This window comes from Pinus tabuliformis, chromosome 2_2, assembly GCF_031772625.1.
Source record: "Pinus tabuliformis cultivar Carrire ecotype Pingquan chromosome 2_2, CPIR1, whole genome shotgun sequence".
NCBI classification, from domain to species: Eukaryota; Viridiplantae; Streptophyta; class Pinopsida; order Pinales; family Pinaceae; genus Pinus; species Pinus tabuliformis.
The window spans coordinates 147,794,267-147,810,869 of NC_142300.1; the positions used below are offsets into that span (position 1 = coordinate 147,794,267).

The window sequence follows — 16,603 nt, forward strand, 5'->3', positions numbered from 1 at the left end:
GCCAAGTTGTGAAGGGTCAATGTTTGAAGGTTGGAACCAAGGGAAACCCTTTCTAGGGTTTTTTGGGTTTTTGGCAAGGAGTACACTCCTAATTTTATAGAGTTTTCCGCGCAGATCTGAGGAGTCAAACAGGGGTCCCAACTCAGATAGCAGCTAGAGGAACTAGGGTGAATTTGGGCCGAAATTCCGAGGTCAACATTTGGAAAATTCCTTTTTGGGTTATTGTGGGTTTCTTGCAGAGAGATTGAGATTAGTTCCCCATAATTTTCTGAGCAACAGGGAAGGATCTAACAACAGATCATTTCAGGCAGTAGCACCTTTCTGAGCAGTAACAACGCAACTATTCGGCTGGATTACCAACAGATTTGAGGAGGGTGTTCCATTGTTCATTTTGGCCTTTTTTTGCTAGCTTGCCTAGAGCAAGCCCAGGTGCACACATTCTAGCACCTTGTTGTACACCACTTCCCATTTAATAAAATGAGTAGACAACGCAGTTTGGTTGCCAATCTTGTGGTTTGATGGTCTGATTTAATTTTATGGTGGTGTTTTTATTGTTTGTTTTGCATAGCACTATTTTTCCTAGTTTGGAACATTAAACCTACCTGAAGAAAACACAACATGGGAAGGAGAATGAATATTTGCAGAACCTGAATATGTAATTGCTTGAGGGCAAGCAATTTCGGGAAGGGGGTACTGTAATGTCCTCTTCCAATTAGTTGGCTAAGGGAGGACAAAATGGCCTGTCCAACTCCATAGGCTATAGTCTTGATAAAGAGGGAAAACCCAATTATCCAATGTTTGGGGCAACATTGGGTAAATCTTGGGTTGGCTGGGGCAAAAAGGCCCAAATTGGGGGTGACACTTGCAACCCCTGACATTTGAGAAACCCCATTAGGGAATCTATAAATAGAGGAGAGTTGGAATCATTTTGGCATCATCGATTTTGACTAAATATGTCTTCTTTGAGCTGAGGCTCTGAGGGTTTTAAGACCCCTTCTCCTTTATTAGTTTCAATGGAGGTGATCCCACCCTGCTAGCTTCCTATCTAATTTCAGTGGTGGCAGATTCCACCCTAGTCAGACGTCTCCTTTATCCATTTATCTGCTATCATTAAATACCAAATCTGGTCAGCTGAAGGGAAGTTTGTGGCTTATTGAGGATGGTCTGTGGATGTTTGATGAGGTATTGGTTTCTGGTCAAGCTAAATTCATTCTCCGGCCTGTTGAAAGGATTCCGAGTTTCTGTTGAGGCAGTAAGGTCATAATCTGAGGTTTGGTCCCTGAGGCAAAGTACTTCTGCAGGTAAATAGATGTCTCTGTTTCTTCAGCTGCCCACAGGAGGGAGGGCTTGGTCAATGAAGTCAAGGTGATCCTGCGGTTGAAATTAAGGTTCTGTATCTGTGGCTATCCACAGGAGGAAGGTTTGGTCCCTGAAGAAAGTAACCCTGCGGCTAAGTAGCAATTCTATCTTTGCGGTTTTCCACAGAAGGGAGGTTCAGTCCCTGAGGCAGGAGTGATCTTGTGGCTGACAGATTCTGTCCATATGGCTGCCCACAGAAAGGGAACTCGGCCTGAGGCAGTAAGATTAGATTATGTTCGGTAGACAGTAAACTAGTATAAGACTCTCTGGATTTGATATAGCAAATTTATCGTTACATATTATTTTTACTGAACTGTGACACTGCAAACAGTATCAGTTAGATGCAGGCTCTGTTACATTGGGCAGTCAGCACTAGATCATTGTAACTGTACTGAAGAATTATATTGCTGTTGAATCTTATACTCGCTTACAAAAAGGGATCCTACTGTTTATGTGTATTACTGTTCATGTTTTGTTGAAGGAAACCCTAGCCAGAATAGAAACCCTAGGGGCAAAAATTACCCTAGAGGACAACCTCCAATACCACTTTGAGGTGGTAGACCTCCAAATGAGATCACATATATTGACATAACCCTTCAATACAGACAATGCCTTGTTTAAAGAGTGGAAGTAAAGAAAGAAGAAGATTTTGGGGCAAATAGTGCGGTCCTTACATATCATGTAAATAGAGACAAAGGTATGCAAGGAGAAGATAGTAATAGTGCATGCAGGTATGTAACAAGTTTATTGAGTTATCTAGGGGGAAGGAGGGGGGCTCCTGTGTAGTAAATTCCAGGAAGGCATGATTAGTGATGGGGAGAGAGATCCTGGAATTGAGGTACAAGAGCTCGGTTCGTGAAGACCATCCATAACATTAGCACGACCACTGTGAGAGAAACAAGTGTACTTGTTGGACATTGGGTAACCTGAAAACTCGTTGAGAATGATGAGATCAAGCGATTCGCCAAGTTGTAGAAGTTGTCTCCCGTTGCTAGTGATGGGGGCTAAGATAGCCAGCCAAACCTCTCCGAACACTAAAGCTAATGGAGTCCACCTTGTGGAGGCAAAGTACATCCTCCACCTCATGAAGGTAAAAGAAGACAAAACTATTTATAAAGCCATACAGCTTCATTTGCAATATAAGTGTTCTTTTGAACAGAAGCGAAATATTTGAAGTTACTTGGTACAAGATTACAAACTAGTCATCCCTAACTTTTGGATTTCTGATTTTTTGTCCTGCTTAACAGTTTAATGCTTGAAATTCTCAAATTTTTTTGTTCTGAATAAAGTTAAACAATCTAAGCTCTTGGATGACTGGTCTGGTCTTGTAAGATCAGCTTTAAAAACAAAGATTCTAAACTTGAACAGTCTAATGGTAAACAGAATCCAAACATTGTGAACATAAAGTGACACATTGACTCAATTTTTGACAGGCAGTAATCAAAATGTAAAGATGATTGGCTGGTCGGCATTTGAGTTTGTTTCTCCATCACTTTCGTCTACTGTACTCTCAGCCTTCAGGGTCCAGTAAGACCATGTGCTGTCATTTTTCTCACTGTTTATTGGCCTCCATATTGTTTTGTACAGCCACTGCTCTAATTTCTCTCAATCCCACTTGTAATTTTCCAACTCAGTGTTTCAAATGTTTCAACTTCTCAGAGTTATGAGTCACGAGATCTGAATCTTTTATGAGGCATTGTAGAACTGGCCCTACCACGACTCATACATAGTGAGTATCAAATAGTAGCACACTCTTGCCATTACTGGAGACATAATACCGTTATTCTTATTCCCAGAAAATCTAATTATTGAAATTTGAAACCATACAGCAAAGAACACCCTGTTAAAAGAACAATTGGCATTTATTATAGTCCAACGTGCCTACAGATTAGAGTGATTAAAAAGGGAGAAAATAATTTAGTTAGTTCTACTAGTAATACCATATGACCCCAGACGATCTTTTTATTTTTTTGATATCTAGGTATTCTTTTAAAGCTGAAATAAGGAGTCACCATGTAATACCCCCAATTTTGTGAGCATGAGAGTCACTAAGGAATTTTGCCCAATTTTAGTAATATTAATAAAAAAGGGGCAGATATTATTGGAGAAAGGTGACTAGTATTATTTTATTGGAGAATAGTGGCAAATTATTATTTTATTAAATGGTGACAAAAGTAACTTAGTGGAAAATGACCCCACCAATAAAATAATACTTAAAAAAGGAGTCTAGAGGCATGAAGAGAAATTATAAAAGGAGGATGGACTAATTTTGTGGATTATCTTTTGACTGTTACATTTCACCTTTCATCTTCTCTTGGGACTGTTTAGCACAAGAAGAAAACTGCTGTTCAGCTAAGGAATTTTGAGTGGACATTCCACCCCCGTTTCAGAGAACTTAGAGTGTTCTCCCTAGTGAGGAAGTTTGGGAGTCCAATTCAGGGCTTCCCTTGAGCTTATTGCAGGAGATTAGATCAGCTCTGCGCATTTCTTGGGTGCAGGAGTTTGTGGTACATCTTTTGGAGCAGCAGCTGTGGGTTAGAGATTCCGGGCTTTTGGAGAGAGTTTTCCCTTGGCTGTAGCAGGAGTTTGTTGGCATTTTAAAGGGCAGAGATTGAGGGAATCTCCATGGCCAAATTTCTCTCATTTATACAGTGCAGTGCGCAAAGCTCATTGGTTGAAGATTGTGCAGGAGAGGAGCAATAATTTTTGTGAGAGATTGGGATTGGAGATAAAGCCTATTTTTGGAGGAGAATTTGTCTGGAGTTTGGGTGGCTATTCAATAGCTGTTTGGGGCAGATTTGAGCAAAATCATTTTCAGCAGTGTGCAGAGTGACGAGTCTACCTTGCAGAGCCATTCGAACATTTTGGGTCATCCGGGTCAGCCGAAATTGGGCCAAACCAGTGATGCGGGGGAGCGGCCCCCCCCCCTACGAACCCGCTCCCGAAGCGCGCTCCGGGCGGGAGCGGGTCGGGAGCGGGTCGGGAGCGCGCTCCCGTAAAAAAATTTGCGCTCCCTGGTCTGTGAGGGAGCGCTTCAGGGAGCGATCGCTCCCGTGCTCCCGGAGCGCTTTTTAATGCCCGGGAGCGATCGCTCCCTGATCGCTCCCGGGCATTAAAAAACGCTCCGGGAGCGAATTTTAAATTTCCGGGAGCGATTCGGCGGAAAAAAATTCCGCGGACCCGAAAAAAACAAAAAATTAAACTAATTTTTTTGGATTTATAAGCCCAATGGGCCAAAACAAAATCATTTCAATGAGATTGAGGTTGAGTTTGAGAGCAAAGGAGCAAGGAGCAAGAGCTGAGGAGCAAGGAGCCAGAGCTGAGGAGCGAGGAGCAAGTGCCAAGGAGCGAGGAGCAAGCTTGCAGAGGTAAGTAACTTAATCATTTAGTTAGTTTAGCTGGTTAGGTAGTTAATTTGGTTAGTTTCATTTACCTGTTTGAGTTTAAAGATCATTAATTTAAATTAAATTAATAAATTAAATGAATTAATCCCAATAAACTAAATTAATTTGCAGATTCAAGACTCAAACCCTACAAACATCAAACACGATGGACCTGAGCATTTTTATTGGCATTTTCCTCTTCCTGGTCCCCTTTCTGGTTATTATGGTGGTGGAGAGTAGGAAACGGAGGGGGCCTGAAACTGAAGAGGTGGATGAAGAAGCCGGAGGAAGTCAAATAGGTGAAAACCCCAGTGAGGAGGATGTGGAGGGTGAACATGAGGGTCAAAAAACTAAACAAGACCAAACTCCATTGTGGAAATATGTTCAGAGGCCTGAAACAGGGAGAGGGGGTGGAACCACTAAATTTCATTGCCCCCATTGCAACAGTGATTTCACAGGCTCATACACCCGTTTGAGAAGACACCTTTGCGGGAAAAGGGCATGGGATGGAGAGAAACAAATAGGAATCAGAACTTGCGACGCGGTGTCAACAGTTGATAGAGCCAAATACATAAAGGAAGAGGAGGACGCCCAATACAAAGCAAAAAGATCAAGGGGTTTCTTTGAACCAAGCTCACAAAGAACTCCTTCAGCATCCTCCCAAGGCAGTGGATATGGACATGGAGGCTCAGGGTCATCATCTTTACGCCGTAGAACCATATCAGATTTCCTTGATGAGGGGTGTAGGAATGATGTGGATTCAAAAATTTACAGGTTCCTCTATGCAAATGGGATACCATTCAATGTTCTACGCTCACCTTATTGGCACGAAATGGTTTCTGCCATAAATGATGCCCCTAAAGGATACAAGAGCCCTGGGTATGACAAGGCAAGAACAGTTGGCCTTGATCATGAAAAAGCAAAAATATCACATTCTTTGAATAAAATGACAAGTTCTTGGACTGACAATGGGGTGTCCATTGTATCTGATGGATGGACAAATGTAAAAGGCAAGCCATTGATAAGTGTTCTTGCTGTGTCCCGAAGTGGTCCCATTTTTCTAGCTGCACATGATTACTCAGACAAGTTCAAGACCGCTATCAACATTGCAGAAGCATTGCTTGAAACAATTGAGCGTATTGGCCCATACAATGTCATCCTGATCCAAGTCATCACTGATAATGCTCCTAATTGTAAGGCAGCGGGAGCAATTATTGAGGATAGATACCCGAACATATTTTGGTCTGGATGTTTGGTTCACACATTGAACCTTCTGTTGCATGATATTGTCAAAAACAAAAATGAACAATACCAATGGATTGGGGATTTGTACAAGAGAGGAAAAAAAATGATAAAATTTATTACAAATCATAGCAATACCCATGGCCTTTTCCGCAGTCACTCGAGATTGGAGTTGCTGAAGATTGCAAGGACTAGATTTGGTAGCTATTACCTCACCTTCAGGCGCCTTTTGAAGGTAAGAGAGGGTTTAGCTAGCATGGTATCAAGTCCAAATTGGTAGGTGTTAAAGGAAAGGGCTACAAATGTAGCTGACATTGCAGGTTTTGAAACGGTGGAGGAGGCCGCTCTTGATGGGCAGTTTTGGACAGCTGTGAGACAGGTATTGGATTTCACCAAGCCAATTTATAACATGATTCGGTTTGCAGATACAGACAAACCAGTGATTGGCGAGGTGTATGAGCAAATGGATACCATGTTGGGGGAAATAAAAGACATTGTTAATAACAGAGATCCCGACTTGTACAATCTGATTCACGATTGTGTGTGTGAACGGTGGAAAAAGCTTAACCTTCCACTACATTGCTTGGCGTATATCCTTACGCCAAAATGCTACTCAGATTCTTGGTTGGGCAAACCTGCAGCAGGGGGTGGTGTTAGGACCAAACCCCATTTAGATCGAGAGGTAACTAAAGGATATCTGGATGCATTAGAAAAGTTGGTGCCTGACAGGGAGGAATGTGCAGCTGTGCGCCTTGAAATAGGCAGATACTTCACTGGCAGTGGTTTGTATGGTAACTTCCATGCAATGGACGACAAAGATAAATTTGATTCTCTCACATGGTGGGAAACATATGGCGGCGACGGACTTTTGCGAAAATTGGCATTGAAAGTTCTTGCACAGGTTGTAAATTCTTCTTCTGCAGAGAGGTGTTGGAGCACCTACAATTATATACATAATGTGAAAAGAAACAGGCTCAACGAAAACCGAGCAGAAAGCTTGGTTTATGTGCACTACAATTTGAGGTTGTTGAGCCATTACTGTGATCGGGCTAATGAAGATCCCACATATAAAATTTGGGACAATCACCCTGAGGACGACAATTTAGAGGATGGCATTGTACATATGGAAGAACTAGAAGATGAGCTTGTACGGGATGAAGCTGAAGCAGCTGCAGCAGCCATGCCACCTCCACCTCCACCATCCAGTAGCAGTTCTCGGGGCCCGAGTCTTGTTCCATTGCTGTCGCCACCTCCATCGACACCCTCGCGTGGAGGCTCTAGTTCTGGTCGTCGGTCTGGGCGGGAGACTCCTAGAAGACCGCCAAGACCTACTTATACTCCTGGAGACTCTCGTGGCAAGGGCCACTTGTAGATTTACAGTTTACTTGTCTTTTTTAGTTTCTATTAGACTTGTCACTTTAGTTTTCATAACTGTTCAGTGTTGAGTTTTGAGTCCTTGACTCTTGACTCTTGACTCTTTCATATCATTATGACATTATGATATTTTTTGTAAACATTATATCACTGTGACAATGAAAATTTGAAGTTTGAAGTTGGGCCTTGGCAATTATAACTCATTGGTAATGATTGTGAATTATGAATATGATGCTTTGTGAAAGACTAAAGTTGTTTCATTTCATCTCATTATTCATGTTTTGAAATTTTATAAATTTTTAACATTTCATATCATGTTAACAGTTACAAGTTAGGACTTAGAAATATCTTCGATATTACTTCTTGTAATGGTTAAACTTGGCTTACAAGTACAACTTGTTACTTTGGTGATCAATGATGATAAATGTTATTGAATTGAATGTTATTTTAATTTATTATTTTACTAAGGTTGATGACGATTATAATTTCTAGATGATTGATGTGATATGGTTCAATGATCAATTTATGTTTTTTTATGTTTTTTATGTCTATTTCATCATTCTACATGTTTTTGTTGACATATATGTATCAAAAATTAAAAAATATAAAAAATATATATATTTTTAAAAAATCGCTCCGGGATTCGCTCCCAAACCGGGAGCTTCTGAAAATGGTCGCTCCCGCTCCCGCTTCCGCTCCCGCTCCCCGCTCCCGCTCCCGCTCCCAAGTAACACTGGGCCAAACCCTTTCTGGGTTTTGTTGGGATTGGTGTGTAGAGGCCGGGATAATTTTTCAGAATTTTTTGAGCGATATACAGGGCAGAAACCCACTAGGGCGTATAGGGAGCCAGAGAGCGATTTGCACCATTTTGGAGGACTTCTTCATCATCTGGATTCAACCGAAACCATTTTTGGGTTTTTCTGGATTTTGGGAGAGGAATTCAGAGCTAAATTTTCAGAGCATTTCGAGGAGTATTCAGCCTTGAGATCAACATGCCAACCAACAACTAGTAGCATATTATTTCTGGGTAGTGTGCAGATCACTCCGGGGCCATTTCTACCACTTGGGTCTGGGCCATTTTTCTGGGTTCTGCTCAGCTTGCATAGCAAGCCCAGGTTCCAAAATTTCAGCTCATTTTATGTACTCTTTTATCATAAAATTAATAAAATGGCTCAGATTGTGTTGCTGGACATTTTGGTGTTTTAATTGCTGTGTATGAGTTCTAGTTTATTTATTGTTCCTAATCCATTGCTTGGTATTAGCTGTTAAATTCCAGTGAGGAATATTACACACCACAAAATCAAACTCATTATAGGATCATCATAACGGTGGAAAAATAACTTGATTACCTTATTGAACACCCTATTGCAGCTCAATTGCCTCATCATTTAATTTTTAAATCTACAAGTTTTCATTCTATTTTTGTTGTTCTCTTACACTAAAATTGAACATTAAATAGGTCAATTTATCTATATTTCTGTACTTTAGGACTTTTATGTGGTTCTTTTGCTATGTTACCGCTCCGGCACAGGGAACTCCAGGATCCGCGGATCTGATCCGGATCCGGATTTGCCTGGATCCGTGAAAAATATGGCAACGTGGCGGATCCACACTTGCAGGAAATGGATCGTAGGCTGAGGAAACGGATCCCCTGCTAGGTAGATGGATCCTGCAGATTTCAAGTGGAATTCTGTGGAATTTCCTTTGGGGTTGCCAAGAGTAAATCTACCACTTCTTCACACCAACCCCCGAATAGATTCAACAGCCTCTCTTTTTTACCTGCCGCACACAACAATTTGACTTGCTTATTTGCCAACAAAAATGTTCTTGTTTTTCCCTCTGCTAAAAGAAAGGGAGCTCAGGATCCTTTTCTTCTATGTTGAAGTTTTGTAAAACAAATTATATTAACTGCTGGTATCAAATTTGCATACAATTCAAGTCTATTGAGAAGCTGGATACATATGGGCTTGATGCTTACAGACTCCCAACTTATAATATACAAAAAGTCTATAAACTAAGATTTTAAACATAAATCTTAGTTACAGTTATAAATTAAACTTATGTTTAAAATCATATAAATTTTATATAAGCCCTTGGTGATCAACAATAGGTACTCCCACTTATATAAATTTTTTTAAGTTTTAATTTTTATGTATTTTAATTTTGTGTATTGATAATAAATTTTAATTTGAAGAGAATGTAGATCCATTTGAGGATATGTAGTTAAACGTACTTGCACATTATGATATTAGTAGAGTGATCATGGATGAGACACTCATTTTTGTACTTACTATTATCATTTATGATATTATCCTTTTTGTATGATGGAGGATGCATCATTTCAGTGTTTCAGTCTTCATATTTATAATATATTTAATGGTTTCTGTTCTAAATGTTGTGATTTATAAATGGATTTGATTTTTGAACTTTAAGTGTTTTTAATTTTTTTTAAAATATTATATTTTTTTTGTACTTTACGTATCCTTGCCGGTATCCGGATCCTGGATTTTCAAAAATCTAGTGAATCTGGATCTGGATCCGTATCTGTATCCGAATGTGTCTCCAAATCCTGGTAACTTAGTTCTTTTGTACAATGCAGTTTTGCATGGATGGGCAAAATTTAATTTTGTAAATATATGTCTGTCGTGCTTTTGCTTTAGCTGGGTTTTGCTTGTTTTCATTAATGTTTAATAGTGACTGGTATCTAACTATATATTTGGTTTTTGCAGCCTTCGCCCTCAACTTATGATGAGGTCTTTCAGTGCATGTTTGATTATATAGACCGTCTATTTGCAATAGTGCGCCCCAGGAAGCTTTTATATATGGCAATTGGTGAGTTATTCAGAAAATTCCAGTCTTAATTTTGGGCTGGGAAGTGGACACTGAAATTTTCTAATCACTCTGAACTTTTCTGTGGGTTTGATGTTGAAAGCAGCAAAGAAGAATTTGTTTTAGTTTCTAGAATTTTGGGAACATGCTGGCACCTATTTTTATTCTGGAGTTGAGCTTTAATATTTTGTTTCAAAACTGTTTAGTAAATGCCATTTTGATTCAAATTTTTATCAAGTACAATTTGCATTTGTTTTATCTGTTTTAGTTTCTAGAATTTTGGGAACATGCTGGCACCTATTTTTATTCTGGAGTTGAGCTTTAATATTTTGTTTCAAAACTGTTTAGTAAATGCCATTTTGATTCAAATTTTTATCAAGTACAATTTGCATTTGTTTTATCTTTTTTGGTAGAGATAACATGCTCTCTGTTGACTTCTGTGGATGGGGCCTCTTAGCTGAAAATTTGCAATTAGTTTGCTAATTTTGACCCAAATCTTTGAGCTTAGTTTGCCTATTTATCATCAATACTTAGTTGAGTATTTCAATCTGCAGACGGTGTTGCACCAAGAGCAAAGATGAATCAACAACGCTCTCGACGTTTCCGGGCAGCAAAAGATGCAGCTGATGCGGTAGGTTAATGTTGTTTGAAAATGTCATTGTATCTCACATCCATTTCCTAAGAGTTCATGTCAAGCAGAACTTTATTGGGCAATTGAGATTCTAATTTATGATTTGCATTTATCAGGCTGCTGAAGAGGAAAGTTTAAGAAGAGAATTTGAAGCAGAAGGACACATAATTGCCCCAAAAGAGAAGTCTGAAGCATGTGATTCGAATGTCATTACACCAGGGACAGAATTTATGGCCACATTAGCTATTGCTCTGCAGTATTACATACATCTTAGATTAAACTATGATCCTGGATGGCGGAATATAAAGGTACCTATTACTTTGAATACATCGTTTAGATCATTGAATATATAAGGATCTATATAATCCCATGTCCTGAAACCTTTGGTGCAAATCCATTTTCCTTGTTTACATGCTTCTAGTTCTGATTCATGTTGTATATATAATTTTCAATTTGACACTAAACTTTGAAGGTGATACTTTCGGATTCAAATGTTGCTGGGGAAGGAGAGCATAAAGTAATGTCATATATTCGACTTCAAAGAAATCTTCCTGGGTTTGACCCAAACACACGGCACTGCTTATATGGTTTGGTAATGTTCAAAATGATCTATGACCACCAGGATTGAAATATTTTATATTTCCTCACATTGTGAATGAGCTGAATTTTCATTCTAATAATTAGACGGTTGCGTTGTGTTGTAGGATGCTGATTTGATTATGTTGGCTTTGGCAACTCATGAGGTGCACTTTTCAATTTTAAGAGAGGTCAGTCCCATTTCAGTGTTTGGATATTGATGTGATGATTTCTCAGCTATACTCGTGTAATTATTAAATGGGAGAAATAATGTGTTATTGTATTTCATGCTTTCGTAGGTTGTCTTCACACCTGGGCAACAAGACAAATGCTTCTTGTGTGGCCAGATTGGCCACCTGGCAGCTGAATGTGAAGGAAAAGCCAAGCGAAAACATGGAGAGTTTGATGAGAAGGGCGGGGAAGGGAGCTCTATTCCCAAAAAACCATATCAGGTCGTGATGGATTTTGCTACTTATTACTATAGTGAATTTCCTAGAAGCAACTTTTTGCAAGTCTCAGGTGCTTTATTTCACTGTTATAATTCAGTCTTTTGCATGTCTGTTCCTAAAATATGGTGTTTTGGCAGTTTCTCAACATTTGGACTTTGCGAGAATACTTAGAGTATGACTTGAGGATACCAAACCCTCCATTTCAGATAGACTTTGAACGGCTTGTTGATGATTTTATCTTTATTTGTTTCTTCGTCGGCAATGATTTCCTACCACACATGCCTACATTGGAAATCCGTGAGGTCAATATGCGATATTATGCTCAGTGACTGCTTAATTTATAATTCTTAACTTTGTTGCAAAAGTGCAATGCAGGCTTAATGTACTTATGCATTTACAATTGCACTAGTTATACTGTTGTGAGCTATCTTTCTTGCTAGCTTCATACATGCAGTTTAATGTCTTCTATATGCAGCATGAATAGTAAATACCCAAGTATGATGCTGAACATATCCAGTACTTATAAGAACATTTATTGTAGTCTAGAGTTTTGGTTAATGGGCACGGGATTCAATTAGTTGTGAACTGTTTATTTTGATAGGGGGCAATTAACTTGCTGATGGCTGTGTACAAGAAAGAGTTCAAGGCAATGGGTGGTTATTTGACAGATTCAGGAGAGGTAAATTAATAATTTTTTCTTGTTTTGTGATCAGAATTGTCATCTAGTCCACTATATATTCTTCCAAAATGGTTATACACTTTATTTGTAGTGTTTTATAGTAATCATCTTTCAAATTTTTACTAATATGTTACATGGATAAATTTACCTGAAGTGGAGGGTATTTTTGGCCAGTTGCCTTGTTACTTCCATCTTTTTAGTTATCCAAGTACCGTAAGCACCTTCCTAATGTTTTCAAGTATTGTAAGCATCATATATCTGTCGAGCAGTTGTACAAAGAGGGATATTATCAATATATTTAATCAAGAGAAGGAAATTTGGTTATATTTCATATATGCTCACATGGAATCAATCAGGTTGTCTTTCATTGGGTGGTGGCTCATGGTCAACAGCCATTGGATTTTGGCAGGCCATCAATTATTAGTCAATGAACTTGTCTGAATACATTGTCAAAATTTCTAGGTTACCTGAACCATTTCTTCATCTACCTTAGAAGATTTAACTGGCTAGAACTACTTTTTTGTAAATTTCATGTAAGCATATTAGCCATAATTGCCAAATTGGGAATACAGCAGCTTTGCCATATGGAAGGAACAAGTTCTTCTTCTCATGGAATGCTAATGGGATCTAGGTCTTATTGGTGTTTAGGTCTATCCTCTTTCTGAGGTTGCCCTTGGGCCTGTTCTTTTTTCTTTTATTCTGTCCCTAAATGATTTGCTGCAATTCCGTTACTCAGATGAAGCAGACGGTTTTTGCATTTCACCATGTAGCAAATTCTAAGCACAGATCTTTTAAATTTTGGCCAACAAAGGTTTCAGTAATAATGTAGGGGTTAGAAATCATGGTTTTTATCTTGATATTTGTGGCATTCTGATCCTGATTTTTTTTTTTATTGTTTTAACTTAGGCAATTTTGAAGCGAGTGGAACATTTTATTCAAGCTATTGGGTCCTATGAGGATAAAATATTTCAAAAGCGGTCTCGCCTACATCAGGTTTCTACATAAATCTACTTTTATTTCAGTTTGTTTCTCTGTCAGTGTACACTTCCTAATGCATGTGTAAACACTTTAATCTATACTTTTAGTTATCAGTTATTTTTTTTGCTAGTCTACAGTACTAGTGCATGTATAGCTCTGTAATTTATATACTTTCAATTATCAGTTTCTCCTTTGTTAGTCTGCAGTAGTAGTGCATGTATAAACCCTTGGCTGACCATGTCACTGAGATCACATTTGAGCAAAATTATAAGTGGTATGAACTATGATCAGCAAAAAATCACAAGTGGCCAATGTGGAAATCCCAAGCCATGGGAGAATGTGGTGCATAAGAAGCATGGAGAGCTCATTTAAGCCCCAGAACTTCATCAACTCCCCGAAAAAGACAATGTTTTTGGTTTCGATGTTCTTGTTCTGGTGTTAATATAAATTAATGACCCGTCAATTTTGGTCATATTTTCATGGAATTTGACAGTAGTTTTGGTTTTGATGAATTTTTTTGGTTTCTATAAGTTAGTCATATGTCAGTTTTGGTTATGTTATTGTATAATTTTCCCAAAAGTTATTTTGGCACTTTGCCTCTGATGTTGACCATTCACTGTTATGCTTCTGTTAAAGCTCTGAAGAATGCCAGTATACCTGAGACATTCCTATCTACCCTGTAGACTTCCCCTAATCATAGATAATCTACGGGTCTACAGAAATTACAAAACTCAGAAGGCACATACATCTCAGGTGAAAGAAAGTGTGTGGGGGTTGATACGAATGGGGCTGTAATATGTATAGATGCCATCTAAAAGGTTCAAACATATATGATATGGGGCTAAGTACCTAATGGTGGAGCAATTTAATTTCTAATTAATATGGTCCATGGAATCTTCAGCGCCAGATGGAAAGAGTCAAGCGCGAGAAGGCTCAAAAAAGGAATGGAGATAATATGGATCCCAAAATCAATTCTAAATTCTTAGTTCCAGTGATGCCTTATCATAAAGCACGTTTAGCTTCTGGTCCTCAACTATCACCATATCAGGTGGAGAAATCAAATAGTGGTCAGCTGGCTGCTCAGACTATCCGCCGGGCAGATCACCTGGTTCATGCAACAAAGCTAACACGGGTTAGTGAACAACACAGCAGTGTTGCTGCAGCCATTGTTAGAGCTGAAGAGGAGGTTGATGCAGAATTTAAAAGAGAGGTAATATTTCACACAATTGTCAGCAGAGTAGTATGTGAGGCAATTGTCAGCAGAGTAGGTCAATTATTTGCAGCTAAAACTCATTAGCTCCCTTTCAGTTTTCTTGATTTGCTGTTGCATTCTTGTGGCAAAGATATTATGGGAAACATTAAGATTCAACTGTGGTTGAAACAGTTGAAATAAGGAGTAATTCGTAAGCATGGGATTGTAATTGTGTGTCTTTCTTCTTTTTTTTCCAGGAAAAAAATGACTTGGAGGAATTCAAACTGAAGCTGAAGAATGTACTTAAAGAAAAATCAGATCTTTTCAATTGTGATGCACCAGAAGGGGATAAGGTACAGTTTACAATTCCTATATTGTGGGAAGTGACTTGACAGTGTATTATTTTTGATTTATTAATGAAATGTAACTCTTCCATGTTCAAACATCTAACTTCTATCTTAAGTTATCTGCAGCAATTTCTGTTTCATGCTTGTCTAGTTTCGAGTGATGTGTATTCATATTTACTGAGCCGGTGTCTTTCTCTACAGGTTAAACTAGGAGAGCCTGGGTGGAAAGAAAGGTATTACAATGAAAAGTTTATGGCCCACACTCCAGAAGAAATTAATGAAGTTAGAAAAGATGTTGTAAGTTCAACATTACTTATAGTTACATCACTTGTAAAATTTTGCAGATTTTAGATACTTCTCAGTATTAGTAGCTCCATGTTCTATTGTTTATCTTGGAAGCCAGTTTGTAAATAATTTAATTATTACGGAAGTGACATGAATTTCATGTTATTGTCCACTAAAGACCAAATAAGTTAAAGAGACTAGACATCACTCCACTTGAGAAAAGCCCATACTCTGATGGAGTAATTTAGAAGGCACTCTCACTGCTGGTGTGTAAAATGTTTTACGACATAAAAAAATGAAAAATGTTTGAAATATTTAGTCTTCTTTCTTTTGATAAGAATTCAGTCATGAGTTTTAAGTTACCAGGATTCAGATACGGATCGATCAGATTTTTGACCAGTCAGGATCTTGAAAGTTGATATAGTGGGGAACAACAGGTACAAATGCTATAAATATATTTTTATAAATCTTCAAAATAGAACTTAGATAAAAATTAAAAATATATAAAATTGTAATTATATGATCTATATATACATTTGTAATTTATAATATTTATATAAAATAGTTAAGGTATAGTACTTATGAATAATTAATTTAATACATTAATATGATAAGTATCAATGGCTTCTTGGGCTTGCTGTTGGGTTTGATTATGGCCTTGGGGGTTGTAGTCTCCCCCACCATGCCTGCTTCGCAAGTTCGCAAATGTTGATATTGCATGTCAGGAAAATAAATATGGTACCTAGGGTTTATACTCAAGGCACACAACACCAAGTTAGAGAGATCTTGAACCTCAAACCAAGTATCCCACAAGGCATACATTTTCTTCCCTGGGCATTGATAAAATACGACACAGATCCACATAAATTGCAGACAATAATTAGTGCAAGAAACCCAATTTTTATCAATAACTTCCGGAAAGAGATTATATCAAAAACCTGGAAGATACACAGGGTTTCTGATTCTCAAACTCTATAATTTGATCTTCAACAACTCAGTCCACCAACTTGACCCTTATGAAATATAGTAATTTGACCTTTTGAAAACACAATAACTCGCCCTGGATGGATAAAGTAACTCCTTGTTAGACCTGTTACCCACCACCAGTGGGTGACCCCTATAGGAGAGTTTTTCTCCTAGTTTTGTCTTCAGTTGGTAGCCAACAACCACCCGATAGCTCGATGTGCTACTTTTCTCCATCACCTAAGCCAGCCATTGTGTGCCCTTGCTCATCCATCATGATCGTATGTTTGAAGGTGGGCCTTCCAACCCCGAAGGT

At 38.5% G+C, this 16,603-nt stretch overlaps 1 protein-coding gene across 1 annotated transcript in view; it reads left to right on the plus strand.

Annotated features, from left to right (window-relative positions):
- Window positions 1-16,603, plus strand: part of LOC149191859 (5'-3' exoribonuclease 3-like) — a 210,157-nt gene that overhangs the window by 127,463 nt on the left and 66,091 nt on the right. Inside the window, exons 2-13 of the mRNA XM_089404396.1 lie at window positions 10,088-10,190; window positions 10,742-10,818; window positions 10,935-11,126; window positions 11,291-11,410; window positions 11,523-11,585; window positions 11,694-11,846; window positions 11,981-12,145; window positions 12,445-12,522; window positions 13,429-13,515; window positions 14,402-14,710; window positions 14,950-15,045; window positions 15,241-15,336. Coding sequence (XP_089260522.1) covers window positions 10,088-10,190; window positions 10,742-10,818; window positions 10,935-11,126; window positions 11,291-11,410; window positions 11,523-11,585; window positions 11,694-11,846; window positions 11,981-12,145; window positions 12,445-12,522; window positions 13,429-13,515; window positions 14,402-14,710; window positions 14,950-15,045; window positions 15,241-15,336 — 1,539 coding nt within the window. The remainder of the gene's footprint in view (window positions 1-10,087; window positions 10,191-10,741; window positions 10,819-10,934; window positions 11,127-11,290; window positions 11,411-11,522; window positions 11,586-11,693; window positions 11,847-11,980; window positions 12,146-12,444; window positions 12,523-13,428; window positions 13,516-14,401; window positions 14,711-14,949; window positions 15,046-15,240; window positions 15,337-16,603) is intronic.